The 17,762-nt window shown below is 35.7% G+C and overlaps 2 protein-coding genes across 2 annotated transcripts in view; both read right to left on the bottom strand.

Annotated features, from left to right (window-relative positions):
• The window catches only part of LOC110451189 (cell death abnormality protein 1-like), a 22,831-nt gene extending 6,879 nt beyond the window's left edge, over positions 1-15,952 (bottom strand). The window contains exons 1-3 of the mRNA XM_021499068.1: positions 15,853-15,952; positions 828-1,043; positions 20-262 (exon numbers count right to left, since the gene is read on the bottom strand). Of these exons, the coding sequence (XP_021354743.1) occupies positions 20-262; positions 828-1,043; positions 15,853-15,931 (538 nt within the window). The 5' untranslated portion in view covers positions 15,932-15,952. The remainder of the gene's footprint in view (positions 1-19; positions 263-827; positions 1,044-15,852) is intronic.
• LOC110451269 (scavenger receptor class F member 1-like) overlaps positions 1-17,762 on the bottom strand; it is a 141,874-nt gene that overhangs the window by 17,410 nt on the left and 106,702 nt on the right. The gene's annotated exons all lie outside the window — the stretch shown is intronic.

The raw sequence follows: 17,762 nt of genomic DNA on the forward strand, positions 1-17,762 counted from the left end.
TATGCATCAATGTACCTACCTAAGACCTGAACTTCACATAATTCCAGAATAGGATAATCACTATACCAGTCGTGTCGTTTTGGGCTCTCTCTGTTATTGTAAACAGTCACATACCGAGCTACGTATGGACACAGGTGAGTCGGGTTTAAGTCTACTTCTTCCTTCTTACTACTGTTATCCTGATAACATAGAATGTCTTGTATGTTGTCGGTAGAGTTGGACACGGAGAGCGAGTATCCACCAAATCTTGGTCTAGAATTGTCTAAAATATACGAATTTTATGATATTAAACTACTTGAAATGCTTTTGCATTCATTGAGGTGATGAACAATTTAGATCAAAAGCCCAAAGAATAATGTCCTGTTTAAGTTGAAGATATACGTAAGCCCTTAGTATTTGTATTGTCTAGAAATGTAGTTTATAGTTATTTATAGTTAGATAGTGATGTAAATCAAACAAGTTGTAACAATGCCCACTCAGAAATATTAAAAACGAGTCACATTCGGAGTTAAATATGGAATCTACCACGTTCTACACGAACTCCCTGACTAATACGCTTTATGGCTTGTCAATGTGTACAGATGCGTTGCAATATTTTATAATCCTAATATTACGAATTATGAACATAATATTTGCACGAAGTAAAAATTGCTACACTTTCCGTTACTTAGTGATTTTCAGAACTGATAAAAATACAAGGTTGTGGTCGGTATTTTGTTTCCCGAATAGCATTCAAAATTAATTCAAAACGGTAATAATTTCAATATAAACACATTACCTAGCAAGAACAGTTTTTATAATTAAATGATGATACAAAAACAACTTACTTCTGTAGTATATCGTGATGTATTGTATTGTTCTTCTCTGTCCTAAATCCACACGCCACCAGGCTTGTTTGTGATTCTTGTCAGCTGTATGAGCACAACAATGAGGCGGTGTTCCTGATATCGTTTGATTGATGCAATTGTCTATTGCTTTATCAGCTGTCCATCTATCGTCTTGATTTGCCGATTGTTTTGCAGTTCCCGCCAAAGCGACATTTTCTGAAATGATGAAAAAGGTAAAATGTTACAGTGATATATGCTATGACTGCATCATTAATTGTCTTTCGGGAGTTCCAATGTCGTGTGGTATATTGAGTGACTTTGGGTGTTCTTCGCATGCGTTAACCCAATCCATTGGGCAATGAAGAATACAGTTCAAACATTTAGGAGTAACGGATTATTTTATGGGCGAGGTGTGGTTAACATAATTCACCCCAAAGCGCGAAGCAATATATGTATTTAGGGGTCAAACACTATAATAAGTCCTCTAGAAGTTATGGTTGTTGTCTCTAAAATATTGTAGAGCGTTATTTAACTAATAATTTTATTTTGGTATTGTCACGATATTATTTGTCCTTGTTAAATCTCTACATTTTGTTCTGCTATACCAGGCACTGTGCCTGTGACGGGGTGACATCTGATAGCTCTAGATTCTCCATATAGGGCTCATATTGCTTAAGTTGTTTTGCAGAATGTTGGGTTTGGTTGATTTAATTAAAAGACGGCTTGGCACATTGCCGTCGGGCGCCATCTCCTTTTATACAGCTGTATCATATAATAGAAGAACAATTACCAATATCAAAAATAGCATATTTGCTTCGGCGACTATAGATCTTTACTTATAGTTTATGGTGTAAGAGTATCAGTTACAAATGTACGTTGTAGTAATTCAGATATAATTCCTCTGAAAGTCTACAATAATACATACAATGCATATACAATTGCATAAGGTCAACAAAATGAAATAATCATAATAAAAAAACCGTTAAGGCATACTTTTGAAAGACATTTCTAAATAAACTACAGAGCGTCTACATTTCAATTAATGTGAATATACCACAAAAACGTCATTCTTATAGAAATCATTGAGCTTTCAAAATTCCTTTGCCTTTTGTGAATAGCTTAATGCTTACTATATTGTCTTGACAATTTAGCTAGTGCGATTTATCCTTTCCACTTTCGCTCCATTTGATTTAGATGTTACCTTAGGTATGAATATAACACATGGTGAAGTATGTGATTGCGAAACAATTAAAAATGCACCCGTATGTCCAAAAAAATAATTACACGGCATTTAACAGCTGTTTCGTCCTTCTTTGACTCATCGATGGTACTAGGGGCACAACTGTTAAAAAATAAGTCTAAACTATTGTTGAAACAGAAAGGAAATTATGTAAAAAAAACCACTTAAATTCTATAAATTAAAAAATATGGAAGTATTGCTTATTTGAAACTGAATAATTAGTTAATGTTGTACATCAAGAACCGTGTCATTAGAGGAGTACCTGTAGAAAACCCCACGTGGTCGGGTATTTAAAAAGCACCGGGTCAAAGGGGTTAACATGAATTATAATATTCCTCACTATACATGTAGCGTAACAACAACTATCAATGAAATAATAAATAAGAGAGCGTATACATGGAAAGTATAACAAAGGTAACAGGACATCCGCGGGGAAAGCCTGTCAGTGTCGCTAGAAGAATAGTAATAGTTACTTTGGTTTCCCCTAAAACCACCGACTTATGTCCATCGGTAATCTTAGGGAATCTTCTACTATGTCAGTTTACAGATACAAGTCCGTCAGATGTGAATGAGTATCCAAGTCATAAACCAATCAGCACCTTGTCTAAAATTAACTGATATTTATTTAATATGAACAAAATACATGTAAAAGAAAAGCATATAATATGAAAGGGAAAAGGTCTTACGCTCACTCTAACGTTCCCTTATGTTGTTGTACTGCTATAGTTGATCGCCTAGACAACCGTTATCGCAGCCTATATAAAGAGGGTAAACTTTCCCGATATTTGACGGCTATCTGGCCATGCAAGGAGTTGTGTTTTGCCCGTACATCCTATTTCATACTCCAAACCTTCTGGGCCCGTATTCATGAAACTGTTCTCATACACAAGCATAGATTTTACGCTCAAACTGCTTTTGTTGTTAGGCAACAAAAAGTCAAGTGTGAGCATTGGAAACATTATTTCAATCTAAGACCCTTCAAATGTTTTCAATATTGACAAAATAAGTTTTTTTTCGATATTTATAACTTGAATAAGAAATGAGGTCTGAGCACGAAATCCAAGCTTGAGCATGAGCACGGTTTCATAAATACGGGCCCTGGCCCTATGTTATTTGTAATGGTGTTTTTTTTCTGATTGACCAAATCTACTGCATATGGGCAGTGAGTTCGGAACGTCTTCCGGAGATTCACCAAAATCAGGTCGTCTCGAAAGTTAACACCCACGTAAACAAATAAATGCTCCAGTAAAGGCTGCTTCTCGACGAGAGGCATATGCCGAGCGAATACCGTTCCCATTTTGGTTTTTTAGAAAGTTTTGTTAAAGGAATACACAGGGACAACAGTGAAAGTACAACAGTACTTAGGATAGTGAATCACTTTTCCACAACTATAAGAGCAATGAAATATACAATACGATAATCGAACATACATTGACAATAACGTACTATATATATGCAGTTGTAGATAGCACTACGTTATACGATGTGCAGTGTGTGCAAAATGTGCGTACCTTGTGCAAACTGTGCGATTAAAGCTGGAGCACATTTATACTCACAAAGATCGAACGGTGTGCAATGGTAAGTGCGGTTGATGTAAATAACGGAATGACTTCAACAATTAAAACAAAAACAAGTTCATTTTAAAGTTACCATATTGAAGCTTTATATGTAGGTTATCCATAAATCTGCATTGAGTTCCAAAATTGGGTTTAAATGATCGCTGATAAAGAATATAAATACACACATCGGCACAGTCCTATAAAAACACAGGTAAACAAAATCGCCTAGTACACGTACCTAGGAGGTATCTCGTCTAACGGGGCAAAACTATAGATAGACACTTACGGAATTAACAAACAAATACGGATACAGTTTACTACCAAGATGATATCTACATCGGACACATACCAAGCAAACCTTACGGTCACTCTTCCAAATGTTGTTGACATGTTCTGTTACCTGTGTAAGCCATTATTGACAGTCGTACATTTTTGATACTGTATATAATTAATACGTAATACACGTACTAACCTTAGACATAATGCAAAATATACCAACCAGAAATTACACAACTACAATGTACCTTATTTCACATTTAGATTTTTTTTTTCATTTTGTAAAATAGATCAAATTATTGTACAACATGTGCACATTTGTACGGACATAAACGGGCGAACGAATGTTAGATTACACGATTGCGTGCATAAAGTGCGGACGATGTGTGCATGATGTAGTTACGATCTTGTTTGTGCGTTGTACGGTCACACAAATGAACACAATTTCCTTACGTAACAATAATGATAAACATACAAACATGGTCAAATGTATTTGTAATTTTGCAATGTATGTTATGCCTATAGTTAAGACAATGATGAAGTAACGTAAGGATTTTCTGGAAAATGTATTTCGTTTAATGATAAATCTTAATAAAAGTGTCTTACTACCGTCTGTCGTCTATTCCGTTTGCGTCCTGTTCTGAATAAAACAGTATGTTAATTGGTAAGAAACGGGACAAACGGTAAAATATGCTTTAAATATGAATATGAAAATCAAAGAAAAAAATAATGGAAGCTCCGATGAGGGGTGTTACCCTAAAAACCATAAATAAAGTAGGTGATATATTGGAGGTTTATCTCTACAGACAATCCTAATACTTAGGTCTTAAGGAATAGAACATGGACATGTAAACTATATACTCATAAGAGCTGGTGTGTTATTACGGGGATATGTAAACTATATACTCATAAGAGTTGGTGTGTTATTACAGTATAGTTCATATTGTTAAATCCCGGTTGTAAAATTAAAGCTTCCTGACGTTATTTGCTTCATCTGTTACTCTGAGAGAATTATACATGCTGCCTATTGTTGGAATAAAATCAAATCTCTAAATTTATACGAAAAGCTTTTTAAAACTCTGAGTGTCCTTACAATTCATTGAGTTGTTATGATACCATAAGTTTAAAAAGGAAAATGATGATAGAAACGATATATTTTTTATAACACATTTGTATCAATATAACGTAGCGGGTTCTACAATAATTATTCTAAATTAGAGACGACATACACGTCAAATAACGTTGTCAGCAATCCTGAACAGGTCGGTAAATAGACTTATTCTAAAATGACGCTACAGGCAATGTTTACACAATCGGATTGATTTGAAAAAAGAATCCAGCAACAATTACGAAACTTAAGAAACCTTTACACAATGAAAAATAATCCGTAACAATCATGAAATTGCATTATGCTACATTCATCATATGGAACATATTAAAATTATTTTTGGTATCGTTTCGGAGGAAACCCGAAAATGGTCCTTGAAACATTACGACAACAAACGATTCATCTTGTGTCACAGTGTTGTATTACTCACTTATCATTGAACTGCCGTTCTTTTATATCCAGTCGAAAATTATACACCGACACATTTCCCCACGTCAGGAAAGGCAATACTCTATTTGTCATGTTAAATTAGCTGTAGTTGTTTGATCGAACAACGTAACACGATGTGCGGTGTGCACACGATGTGTGCACAGTAAATACACGATGTGTGCACGGTACATGCACGATGTGCGCATCTTGTTTGGACGATAAAAATATTGCCAATTATTGCTTGCGCACATTTATGAGCACGATGGACAAACGTTGTGCAATAACAATCGTCGTTGGTGTAAATTTAGGACCGACTTAAATAAATAAAAATAAAAAATCTTAATTTAACGTCATGTGCATTGTAACCAACAAACACAACCTTTGTGGAGATTTTAGCACGACGCCGCTAAGGGAACAAATGTTGTTTTCGTGGTGTAGGAAAACCCACGGAGGGAAACCACCGTGCCATCGGAGGGATAACAACTTACCCAGTCAGACATCACTCTCTTTTCCGCCACCGCTGGTGATCGAACCAAAATTCTGGGGAGAGTGAGTGGTCTGAAGCTCACGCTTGATTGCACACAGTAGTAATGACTGTGCGCGTTAGCAATCACGGCTACCGAGGCACCCATCAAATGAGGTTTCGTGTTAAAACATGTCAACTTGTTTGGTTGTGTTTTTTAATATGCTTCTTAATTCCAGCTATATTTTTAAGCCTGTTTTTCCTTCTATATGTTCATTAAAAGTATTTTCGGCGTTTTGTAAACAACCCAAATTATCGATAGATGTAAAATTCCAACACATATGGTCATGGTCCCATAATTGTACAGGTAACATAGCCACTTTGTACATGTACTTGGGCCGTAGTTTTCTCAACGAGAAGGTGACAAACGTAGGTGTGACAATCATGGTGAAGGGGAGCTTTAGACTGAAACAAATGCAAATAACAAATACTTTACGTTCAGTTGTGTTTTCATAACGGTCATACATTGTCACATATTCGCTCTCTATGTCAGGTACAGGCCAGGTAAAACTCCGGTCACTTATCAAAATGTTCTTTACTTGTTCAATTATCTGTAAGCAAAACCATTTTTGACAGTCCAACGGTCACTGTCATATTGTGTACACTTCTGTAACACACATTGTAAAATTGAACATAATCTTTAATTACTGTGCTGAGAAATTAATTAAAACTGGGTACCTTATTTCAAACGAGTCTTCCTGATTTTTTCATTCCGTAATATTGATCAATCAATATGCACATGTATTCAGAGAGAAGCGCACAATGGGGCGAATGATTGTTAAATCGCATAGTTTTGCACACATGTGCGGACGAAGTACGCACGCTATTTCGTTGCTCTATGCGTTTATAAACTGTACATTTTATGATAGATGCTAGACGGCTAAATCAAGAGCCTTGGACTACAACGTTAACCTCTTCCAATTTAGCCCATCTGTTCGTCTGCCCGGGGTATATCTTCTGTACTATTGCACCTTAAGTAACTAGATGTGGTATGCAAGTACATCCTGAGGTGGCATAGTGTTCTGTACTAAAAGTAGGCAACTGTGACTTATGGTTTGACCATTGACATTATCCTTTGAAAACCTTTGTCTGTTGCATATTTTCTACACTATTTCACCTAAAGTAACCAGATTTGATATGCAATGAGATCTTGGGACTGAGGAGTGCAACATATGAAAAATTTGGTCACTGTGACCTATGCTTTAACCTTTGACATCAACCCTAGTTCATCAGGACATACCTTCTTTACTGTTTCACCTGAAGTAAATATATTTTGTATGCAAGTACATCTTGTGATGGCGGAGTGTCAAATTCAAAAAAGTGACTTGGTTTGACCTTTGACCTTAATCTTTGAAAAACGTTTGTCAGTGACATATTTTCTTTACTATTTCACCTAAAGTAATCAGATTCGGTATGCAACTACATATTGGGATTTGGGAGTGCAACAAACAAAAACTAGGTCACTGTGATTGTGATTTGACCTTTAAAATTATCCTTTTAATAAGTTTTTGAGGGGAATACTTTCTATACTGTTTCATCTTGATTAACTATATGGTATGCAAGTGCATCTTGTGGTGGCAGAGTATCTAGTACAAAAGTAGGTAGCTATAACTTTTGGTTTAGTCTTTGAATTTAACCTTTGAAAAAAGTTGTTTGTGGCATTCTTCTATACTACTTCACCTGAAGTAACCAGATTCATTTCTTTAATATTGTTATGAAATATGTATTGGGGACACAATTAATGTGTTTTGAGATTTACCGAACAGTGATTGTATAGTTAAAGATCCAGTTAAAAGTATACTATTATCTCGATATTGATATTAAGAAATAAAATTACGGTAAGGGTCATCCCCAGTCTTTTTAATAAAAAAAAAGTCTTAAAATAAAGCTCTCCGATGCAATGTAATTCAATTTGGACATATTATATCTGTTTCAAGATTATAAAGATACAATTACCAGTGTGTATGCATACTATACACAATTTAGTAATTAATTTGAAATTGACCAGTGCTCCCCTTAATTTTTTAAATAACTGTTTATGGCATTGAAGTCATTAGCAGCTGTTATCCGGGTCTGATAAGCTAATGAAAGCTTTGTAGGCGGTGTATCCTTGTTACGTCATTACTAATCGTATTATAATCTGTCAGTGTCTTTGACTTCATTCACATTTGCAATCTTGTCCTGAGAGGCAAATGGTAATTTCGCAGATAATATATCATGGTAGCAATTTGTATCAATGGACGAATCAAATGCCGCCTTATATCTATGATAATGCAGAATCTCTGAATGTTGCCTCGAAAGTATGCAATATTGTATCATAACATATGAATCAAAAATACGAATCAAACACCATTTACAAAACGTTTGATTTATTGAGAAACATCTGTTTTCTTAAAAAAAAATCAGATTTATTCTGAAACAAAGTAGTGATGTATTACAGGGATCTGCGTTTTACTATATCGTGGCTTGTTCTTAATCAGAACAGTGTTATACCGAAACCACTGAACAAATAGTTTGACGTTGTAAAGGGTTCTGCGATACCCTCAGTCACACGTACAAAAACAAACTCATGCCATATTGAAGTAGGGCATCATTGCGAATAGCAGTTTATAAATACTGAACAACACAACTACAGAAATAAGGTAGTTATGTTTAGTAGCTCTCTAAACCATTACATGTATATTTACGTCTTATCATTAATCAGTCCGATTTACAATACATTGAACGAACACTCTGACGAAAACATGACGACAAAGATTGTTATGAGACCAAACATATACTTAGATATTTTGATAGGCCCTCCTCGTGACTCAAAATATCGAAGTGTCTCAATAGAATTAATACAAATCAAGGATTTACATATTTTGTTGATAAGCATACATGTATGATTAAAATATTAGGTAAATGTCACGTGGAAAAGCATATACTTAGAGCTGAACAAATGATTACATGCGTATGCACAAAAATATTTCAGTAACAACTAGAATGGATTGTTATTCTATATACATTGTATAAGTGACGATTAATACAAGCTAAAGATGCCCACTGGGCAACTTTTCGAATTTCACTAGGGAATCGTCAATTTTTCGTTTTCAACAGTCCGGGTCATATTGTTATAGGTATTATGCCTCTTTTTCACACCTATACCACAACTGGGCATCTCCTAAAGTATCCACATGCAAAACGGCATCAACGATACCCAAGGATAAAGATGACCTATGGTCAATTTTTCCAATTTCAATATGGAATCGTCAATGTTTCGTTTTCAACAGTCCAGGGAATATTGTTGTAGGTGTTATGCCGCTTTTTCACACCTATACCAAAACTGAGCATCTTCTTAGGTATCCACATGCAACACAGCATCAACAATACCCCAGGCTTTTCGAATTTAACTATGGAATCGTCAATTTATTTCCGATTTTAACAGTCCGGGCATATTGTTATAGGTCTTATGCCGCTTTTTCACACCTATACCACAACTGAGCATCTTCTTAGGTCTCCACATGCAACACGGCATCAACGATACCCCAGGCTAAAGATGCCTGTATCTTTTCGAATTTAACTATGGAATAGTCAAATTTTCGTTTTCAACACCTTCAGCCTGGGCATCGTTGATGTCGTTTTGTATGTGAATACCTTAGAAGATGACCAGTTGTGAAATACGTGTGGAAAAGCGGCATAGGACTTATTATGTTAGTAACATTTAAATATCAAACTAGCCTAATAATGGGTCAGCCCAACGTTGGGACAGCTCAATATTGGGCTAGCCCAATATTGATTAGGTAACCAACTTCACGCTGGTAAAATATTGAGCTAGCTCAATATGGAATCAGTAACCAACTTCTCGCAGTTCATCTAGATCAGTTCGACGCGTAATCAAAATATTGCTATTGACATAAACAGAAACGCCACCACCTTATTGTCCAGTCCTAAAATAGGAAAAGAGATCAGAAAAACCAGAAAACTTTAGCTCGTTAATATCGTCGTTTGGGCTGAGCCCAGTTACGGTAAATAATAAGATGTCAATATTTTATAATTCACTTAATAGGGCATCAACCTTATTTTCTAAATTTCAAACGTTAAAAGCACAAATGAATATTTCGTATGTCAAGCTCTTCACTACAATATCATGAGCGAGCACGAAGATTCGGTAGACAAATCGGGATCAGAATCTGGACTTGCATTAGTTTCAATATCACAAGAGATGAGTAAAGATATTTCAGAAAAGACGAGAATACACAACATCACGAGAGAAAAAATGCCAACACTCTGCGCCTCGACTGAAACACGACTTTTATTCCACATAGCACGATTACATTAACATAGATAATAACAACTATAGTTAAATTTGCATGTCAAAACAAAGTGAATCATTTAAGTAAAATTATGCATTGGCATGGGATGTGATGCTATGGCAAAAAAGACCAACCCGAGCACGATAGAGACCAAGACAATCCGTCATGTATGGTTACACTTATCGGTAGGTGTTGAAATTGTTTACGTACTCGGATGGAACAGTCAAGAACTGTTTGAATATATATGCCACTAAATAGAATTCAGATCATAATACACAAAAGGTTGGTTGAGAAGTTCAAGTAAGAATTAGAGACAAAAATAGAAAAGTGAACAAAGAAAAAAGAGAAAAGACAGTAGTTCATATATAAGTTGTGATAAAGAGGGAAAGGACAGAGGTCAGTAAGATTAGATTTAAATTAAACATCAATCATTGGCTGCTCTCATCATATATATAGACGATTCCATACTTGACTGATCCAGCATACAGTAAATGATATTCAATTTATAGAATTACAATGTAGGGAAACAGTCAGAGAATTTTCTTTCGTCGATAAAAAGTAATAATACTTTGACTGCAGATCGATTTTCCTTTTGTTTTTGTGATGTTTGAACGTGACTTCAGAATTATTAACGACATGAAAGAAAGGCACATTATTTTTTATAAGCATTCAATCAGGCACTAGACAATCATGTTCTACATTTGTTTACAAAACATACGCATTTAAAACACACACACAGCGTCAGCTGGTCTTATATAACCTTATACATGTACCTGTCAGACCCAACCCACACCACGGACTATTCCGTTAGATGGTAGTGAAAGCTTAGGTGTCTGGCAGTGGATACTATACCAAAAAATATGCAGCTTTCTGCAAGGAGAATATTACTTGTTGAATATAAATAAGGGAATTTATGAACATGGTGTAATTAATGCCATCAGGAAGATTGCCAGGTATATAAAAACAAAAACAATATTGATTATAGTACCAGTATACTCAATGACATGGACTTGTTTGGCGGGTACATGCATACACGTACGCGGTACATAATGCACAGTGTTTAAAATATATGCAACTTCCTCATGGTCACCGTTCATTGGCTACATGTACCTGACCGATAATCCAACAACACAGGTAATACTTACAGTGGGTAAACAAATAGTGAATATAAAAACATAGAAATCAAATCGAACAAACGTTCCAAAAATATTACTTTTGTACGCTTTAAAAGATTGGGTTTTTAAATGAGTTTTGACTTTCACAAGGGGACTGTCAGTCGTAGCAAATGAGTGGACTTATAACGGTATAGTTTAAGTGTAAATACAATTGTAAAACGGAATAAGCTCTTCCAACGGGTACACACACGTAAGCCGTAATTCGATACCCATTTATTTATAACATATGGCTTAACTATGATCATGCAGAGATCTTCACGGCTATAACGGTTTTAAAACAATTGCGACAAAACTACCATTAATTGGAAATCAACAGTACATATACATAAACATTGCTATGGTGCTGTGTTCTAAAGTGTTGAAAGTGCACGTGTGTCAAATGACTCAGTGGGAAGCGGGATTAGATACATGACCAAACGTAAGAAGATCAGACACAGTGCAAACTGGAACCACACGTGAGAATTTGTCCGTGATCATAACTTTTCCGTTAGTCGTCTAGGAATGGAGGATCTTACGAGATTTGACTAGTTTACGCGCGTGGAAGGCCATTTCGTTCCGGTATCTGGTAAGGTCTTCATTAACAGACACGTTGGCAAAGTCAGAACAGTCACGGAAAGCCTTACTTCAAAAGCCGACACTTGGCATCTACTGACTCAGGCACATGGTGAATTGCCTAGGCCTGGAAGGGATCTGGTGACCGATCTGCTATCTGGACTTACCCACACGATGATTGCCTTCCACATCGACAGGATTTCAGTCAGCAGCAGTAACAGCCGTCATGATTTTGTGGTATCCTCCTCTTTTTCTTCATGGATCACAGAGAGAAGGGCAAGCGACCTCCTAGCATACTGCTCAACATTATCGATCATTAGTCGAAGATCACGGTTTTCGCACTCGAGCGAGTCCACACGTGCGAGTAGGGGGTTACCTGTTTGCTGACCTCAGCTTCCACAAGCTTGCTGATCTCCTCTCGGAAGGAGATGTTTAAAGCCTTGACAGCACAACTGAGATCCTCATCCGATAGTCTAAATCCACATATGGCAGGCTGTCCCGGAGGATACATTGACTGAAGGGATTGGCTCATGTAGCTATGAGCTGTATGTGTTTCAAGACAATTTTTTTCAAAGACAGCCACTGTAACCAGGTCTAAGCACATTTTGGTCAGTATGTGAATATATATTTAACTTGGTGAAAACTTCAAAATAAGGTTAAATCAGGGCAATTTATGGCTCTATGCTAAAGCCTGTGTAGTTGGACTGACCCTAATACGAAGGTTTTAAATTAGGATTGCATGTGTTTCAATAGTACTATTATTATCTGTGTACCAGGTTTGAGCACCAGAATCTTGATAGAACAGAATTATTGTCTGCTGTCCTGCACAAGTGTGGCCACTTTCCTCATACAAATCATATATTTATTTATATTCTTTTGTAAGAGAGCAATGACTAACTTCAAGTTTAAAAACTGAATAACTCTAAAACGTTCTAAATTGAAAATCAAATAACCTGTGTCAACATACTACCATGTGTAAAAGTACACCACAGATTTTAGAACCAGTTACATAGCACATTATAAGCACATTTTAAAGCACAATTTTGCATTTAGCACCATTTTATTGTTCGGTATAATAGAGTGTATGAGTTTTGTTAGCCGTACTCTGCATGAAGTTACTCTGTCGTATTTTCATATACAGCCTTTCCAGATTTGAAAGTGATTTTTGTTCAATCTAATGGTTTTTTGAACTTTTTTTTTATCATAGATTGCGTTTTCTCATTATAACAGTTAAACCGTGCACAACAAGACTAGGAACAGCAATAAGCCTCTAAGCACCACAGATCATGCTACATCTGTATTATAAGAAATGCAGATGTGAGTTTATTTATGTGTATATGTTACATATAGGTTATTTTGGTTAAATCCAACTTAAATTCATTTTTTTAGTGAATTAAAATTAATTAATTTGTTTTTATTCCTGTCATGATATACACTTGACCAACATCCTGTTTATTGATTTAATATATTTCTGTTGTGTGCTTACTCAGACAATTAGCTGATTATAGCATTACATTAGCCGTACCCCAAATATTCTCCCTGTAAAGTGGCGGCACCCCAGGGAGCATGGAGCGCTATATGTACACACTGTGTTTAATGGATAGCTAATCAGTTAAGATCGATATCTGATAATATGTTATGACGCATGGTTAAGGATTTTGGAGTTTTGTGTGAATTCTAAGCGTGTTAAATTGTTAAAATTCAATACCATTTACTAAAACAAATATTTAATTACTTAAGATACTGTAATGATTACAGGAACAGAGGTACCAAGATTTCATTTCCAATATATGTGAGTGGTATGCATAATAAATGTGTGTGCAAAATATGAAACTGCTAAGTGTGTGCCTAATTGGTGTGCTAGAGGTTAATGTTATGTAAATGAAATGATAATTGTTTTACTCGGTAATGTATATTTTTCAGAACGTCATTTCAACATGTTAAAGGATACGGATTCCTTCAAAGAATAACAAAACTAAAAAAGTTTTTTTAGATCTTGATATTTGATGGTGGATTGATATGGGGTCAAACGTTAGGGGATGTACCCGTCCCACTGCACCGGTCTGGTTTGTAAACTTCTGGTTTTCTAAAGCAGACGCCTGTAGCGCTCTTATATACCATTAAACCCGCCAAAGATACCATATAAAACCCTTGTCAAGTATGTATCTGTGAATCTAGACAGTTGTCGCTAGTGTTGAACATCAAATATAAAGGATATTAATCAAAAAAGCTTAGTAATAACAAATAGTAAATGATTTAGTTGTGTGAGTCATGTATGGGCGGATTGGTCGAGTGGTTAACACTCCGGCCTTCCAAGCAGGCGGCCGGGGTTCGATCCCCGAAGTCGCCGTACGCATGGAATATTAGAGAAAGTGTTTTTCTCCTGCCCACACAACTCCAACAACCCAGGTGGAGTATAAAATGGTCTGGGGTGGGTGTTGCGGTATCTGTGCTGTAGCATTCAAGTGAGGTGGCACTATAAATGATACCGTTGGAAGCACGGTCCCACTACAAATAGAACACAATACATCTCCAGCACACACACAGACATACACACATATGGAGATATTAGCCAGGTGGCATAGGACTAGTAGTTAGCGCCTGATAAGGCAGCTCTTGCGAATTCCTCAATATTGTATAGATTAATATATATATGCTAATTGTATTGACTGTATAAAATTGCATATCTATGAACTGTAAAGCGCTTTAGAGTGGCTTATCTTAGCTAGATAGGGCGCTATATCAAATGTTGTATATATTTTGTTTATTATTATATAGAGAGAGGGTATTAACCAGCTATCCAGCCTTGCAAGTCAGAAGCCTCATGGTTCTATGGAACCTGTTATGACTATTTATTCTGATTGACTTAATCCTCATGGTATATGCGCAGTGAGTTCGGAATGTCTTCTGGCGATTCACCAATATCAAGTCGTCTCGAAAGTCAAAACCCACGTAAACAAATAGATGCACCGATGATTGCTGCTCCTCGACGGGAGCAAATGCCGAACGACTAACTGTACGTTTTCGTTAGTTTTAAATAGTTTTGTTAAATGAAAACACAGGGACAATAGTGAAAGTATAACAGTGAATCACTATTCAGCAACCACAAGAACAATGAACTATTGGTTAACAATACCGAGCTATACAGTGCGAATAAAGCTTGAGCACTCTGTGTGCGATGGTAATTGTGGTTGATATAAATAGCGGAATGTCTTCAACAATAATAACTATTTGTTTCAAAACCACATAATCTAGATTTTAACGTATATTTGTATGCCACCATAATTAGCTAAATATGTAGGTTTATCTCTAAATAGTTAATACATTTATTCATAAAGATCATACATACAGACATCGACACGGTCCCATGAAACACGCAGGTAAGCATAGTCGCCTTGTACACGTACCTAGGGTGTTTCTCGTCACCCGGGGCACTTACGTAACTGTCCGTGGTGTACAAACTATCTGTGTCAGACACAGGCCAAACAAAACCTCACGGTCACTCATCCAAGTGTTGTTTACCTGCTCTTTTACCTGAGAGCTATTATTGACAGTTTTACATTTCTAATACTGTACACATATGTAATACGCATTGTAAAATTAGACGTAATGCAAACTTTACTAACCAGAAATAACACATCTACAGTGTACCTTATGTCAAATTCCGAACTGAGCAAGATAACACATAAATGAAGAAAACGATATCAAAACACAACACCTGTATATTGTATTGTAGTAGTAAAAATAAACTCTAAGCTTTATATTAATTATATTGCCTACATTACTCAACGTACCCTCATCAAACAATGTTCTTCGTATATTTCAAGAAAATTTTAGTAAAATGGAAACAAATAGAATAAATACTTACTTTCGGATCTTGATACCGGAACAATCAAGAGCAGGATAGGCATTATATCCCAGCATCGTAATCTTATTCTGGTCGACATGACAGTCTGCTGCTAGCTAGCCTTCGATGTGGCGTTATCGACAACCAGGAAGTATCACGGCGTTAACAATCGTCGACCGTGGACATAGCTGTAGTTATCTAACAAAGAAATCTTTCTAATTGAGAAAATATAAAAAAACGTCTTTACAACTGATTGTGTGGCATTGTAAATGCGAGTTAAATTTAGATCATTGACTTTGTGCTCTTACATACGTTTTACACGGCTCAGTTAAATTATGTATTTTAATTCTGAATACCATTACCATTTGAATACGCTTAAGAAATCACTTTGAAATTAAACTACCAAAAACCATTTTACCACTAATCATATTAAATATTGGTGTAAAGACCTGTGATCTATCAAAGAATGTACTCATTAACAATTAAGATGAAAATATTGTCTGATATGAAATATTTGATATATGGGTATTGAATATTAGTTTGGAATAGCTGACAGATGGGAAATAGCATATTCATTTTAGAATTGTTAGTTTGATAATATTTTGCGATTTACTGTTGACTGTTATTGTTGTAAGATGCATCATGAATGCAGACGTGATATATGACATTGTGTAGATGGTATATTACAATGAATAATACAAGTTGTATTACAAAGGCAGTATTGATACTCTATGATGTGTTACACTAAGGTGTTGTCCTCTTTATAGAAAAAAAAACCTTGTAGTCGTGCTTTCTATTGACCTTTGGCAAATCTAGTAAGTGTGGATTGGGTTGTCAGACGACCACTATGTGCAGATATCTGTATTGTATGTGTGGCATTGCTATTTTTGGAAAATTATTCGAATTATTCTGTGAGCTTAATGTACACCCATTCTTGTTTGTTATACGCTTTACATCGAACTCTGAAAGGTATACACTACCTTTCAAACCAAACCACTTACACCAAGCCAGGTCTGTACAGCTACGCACATTATGTCAATACAAGTGTTTGGAAATAATTTTAAAATTAATCTACATGTTACTTTTTTCCGTTTCATGTTTCACTACGTAAATGTACACACTTGTTTCAAGACGCACCGAGCTAAGTACATAATGCATTTCGCTAGATATTAATCTGTTGTTTATGATTTTCAAAGGCACAAGGTAAATAAGAAAGACGCTCTACCACGAAATGACAGTGATCATGTCACGTTGTAAGCCATAAACGGATTTTTTTTTGAACACATCGTTATTCTTCAGACATTAATATTTAATTCATTACCAGCCCCGGTCGACAAGGACGCTGTCTAATGTCTAATACTTCCACATCGTCAGAGGATGAATGACAACGCAACACAGAAAAGAATGGCGGCACACTAACTGTAACATGTTGACATAATAATATCCCCTACATAAAATGTACGCCAGAATAAACAATGTAGACTGATTTAAAAAGTTAAACAGCAAGAATGACAATATTAAAAGAAGGAAAACCTTCATACAAGAAACAAAATGCATAACAGTACGACATTGCATTGTTACAATTTAGCAATGTATCATTTTAAGTATAAAAAGAAACTACTCACAAACATCGGCTTTAGCACAACACGAATAAGAGCTTAACAAGCGAATGTGTATCAACTGACGTACATTGATTCTCTAACTTGTTTATGTATTACATTTTCTATCACATGAAAATTAATATTGCACAAAGTTAATCAACGGTTAAAAAGAAAATCAGTTGACATTTTGTTGTTCTCTTGCTGTTTTTGTGAAGCGGTATCTATATCGTAGTTGTCTTGTTTGCCCGATTTTAAATTCAGAACAATGTACAACGATCATATATGAATAACGTTCTGAGATCTACAGTTCATGTTTGCTTTCAATTTGAG

Source organism: Mizuhopecten yessoensis, unplaced genomic scaffold (assembly GCF_002113885.1).
Source record: "Mizuhopecten yessoensis strain PY_sf001 unplaced genomic scaffold, ASM211388v2 scaffold631, whole genome shotgun sequence".
Lineage (NCBI taxonomy): Eukaryota > Metazoa > Mollusca > Bivalvia > Pectinida > Pectinidae > Mizuhopecten > Mizuhopecten yessoensis.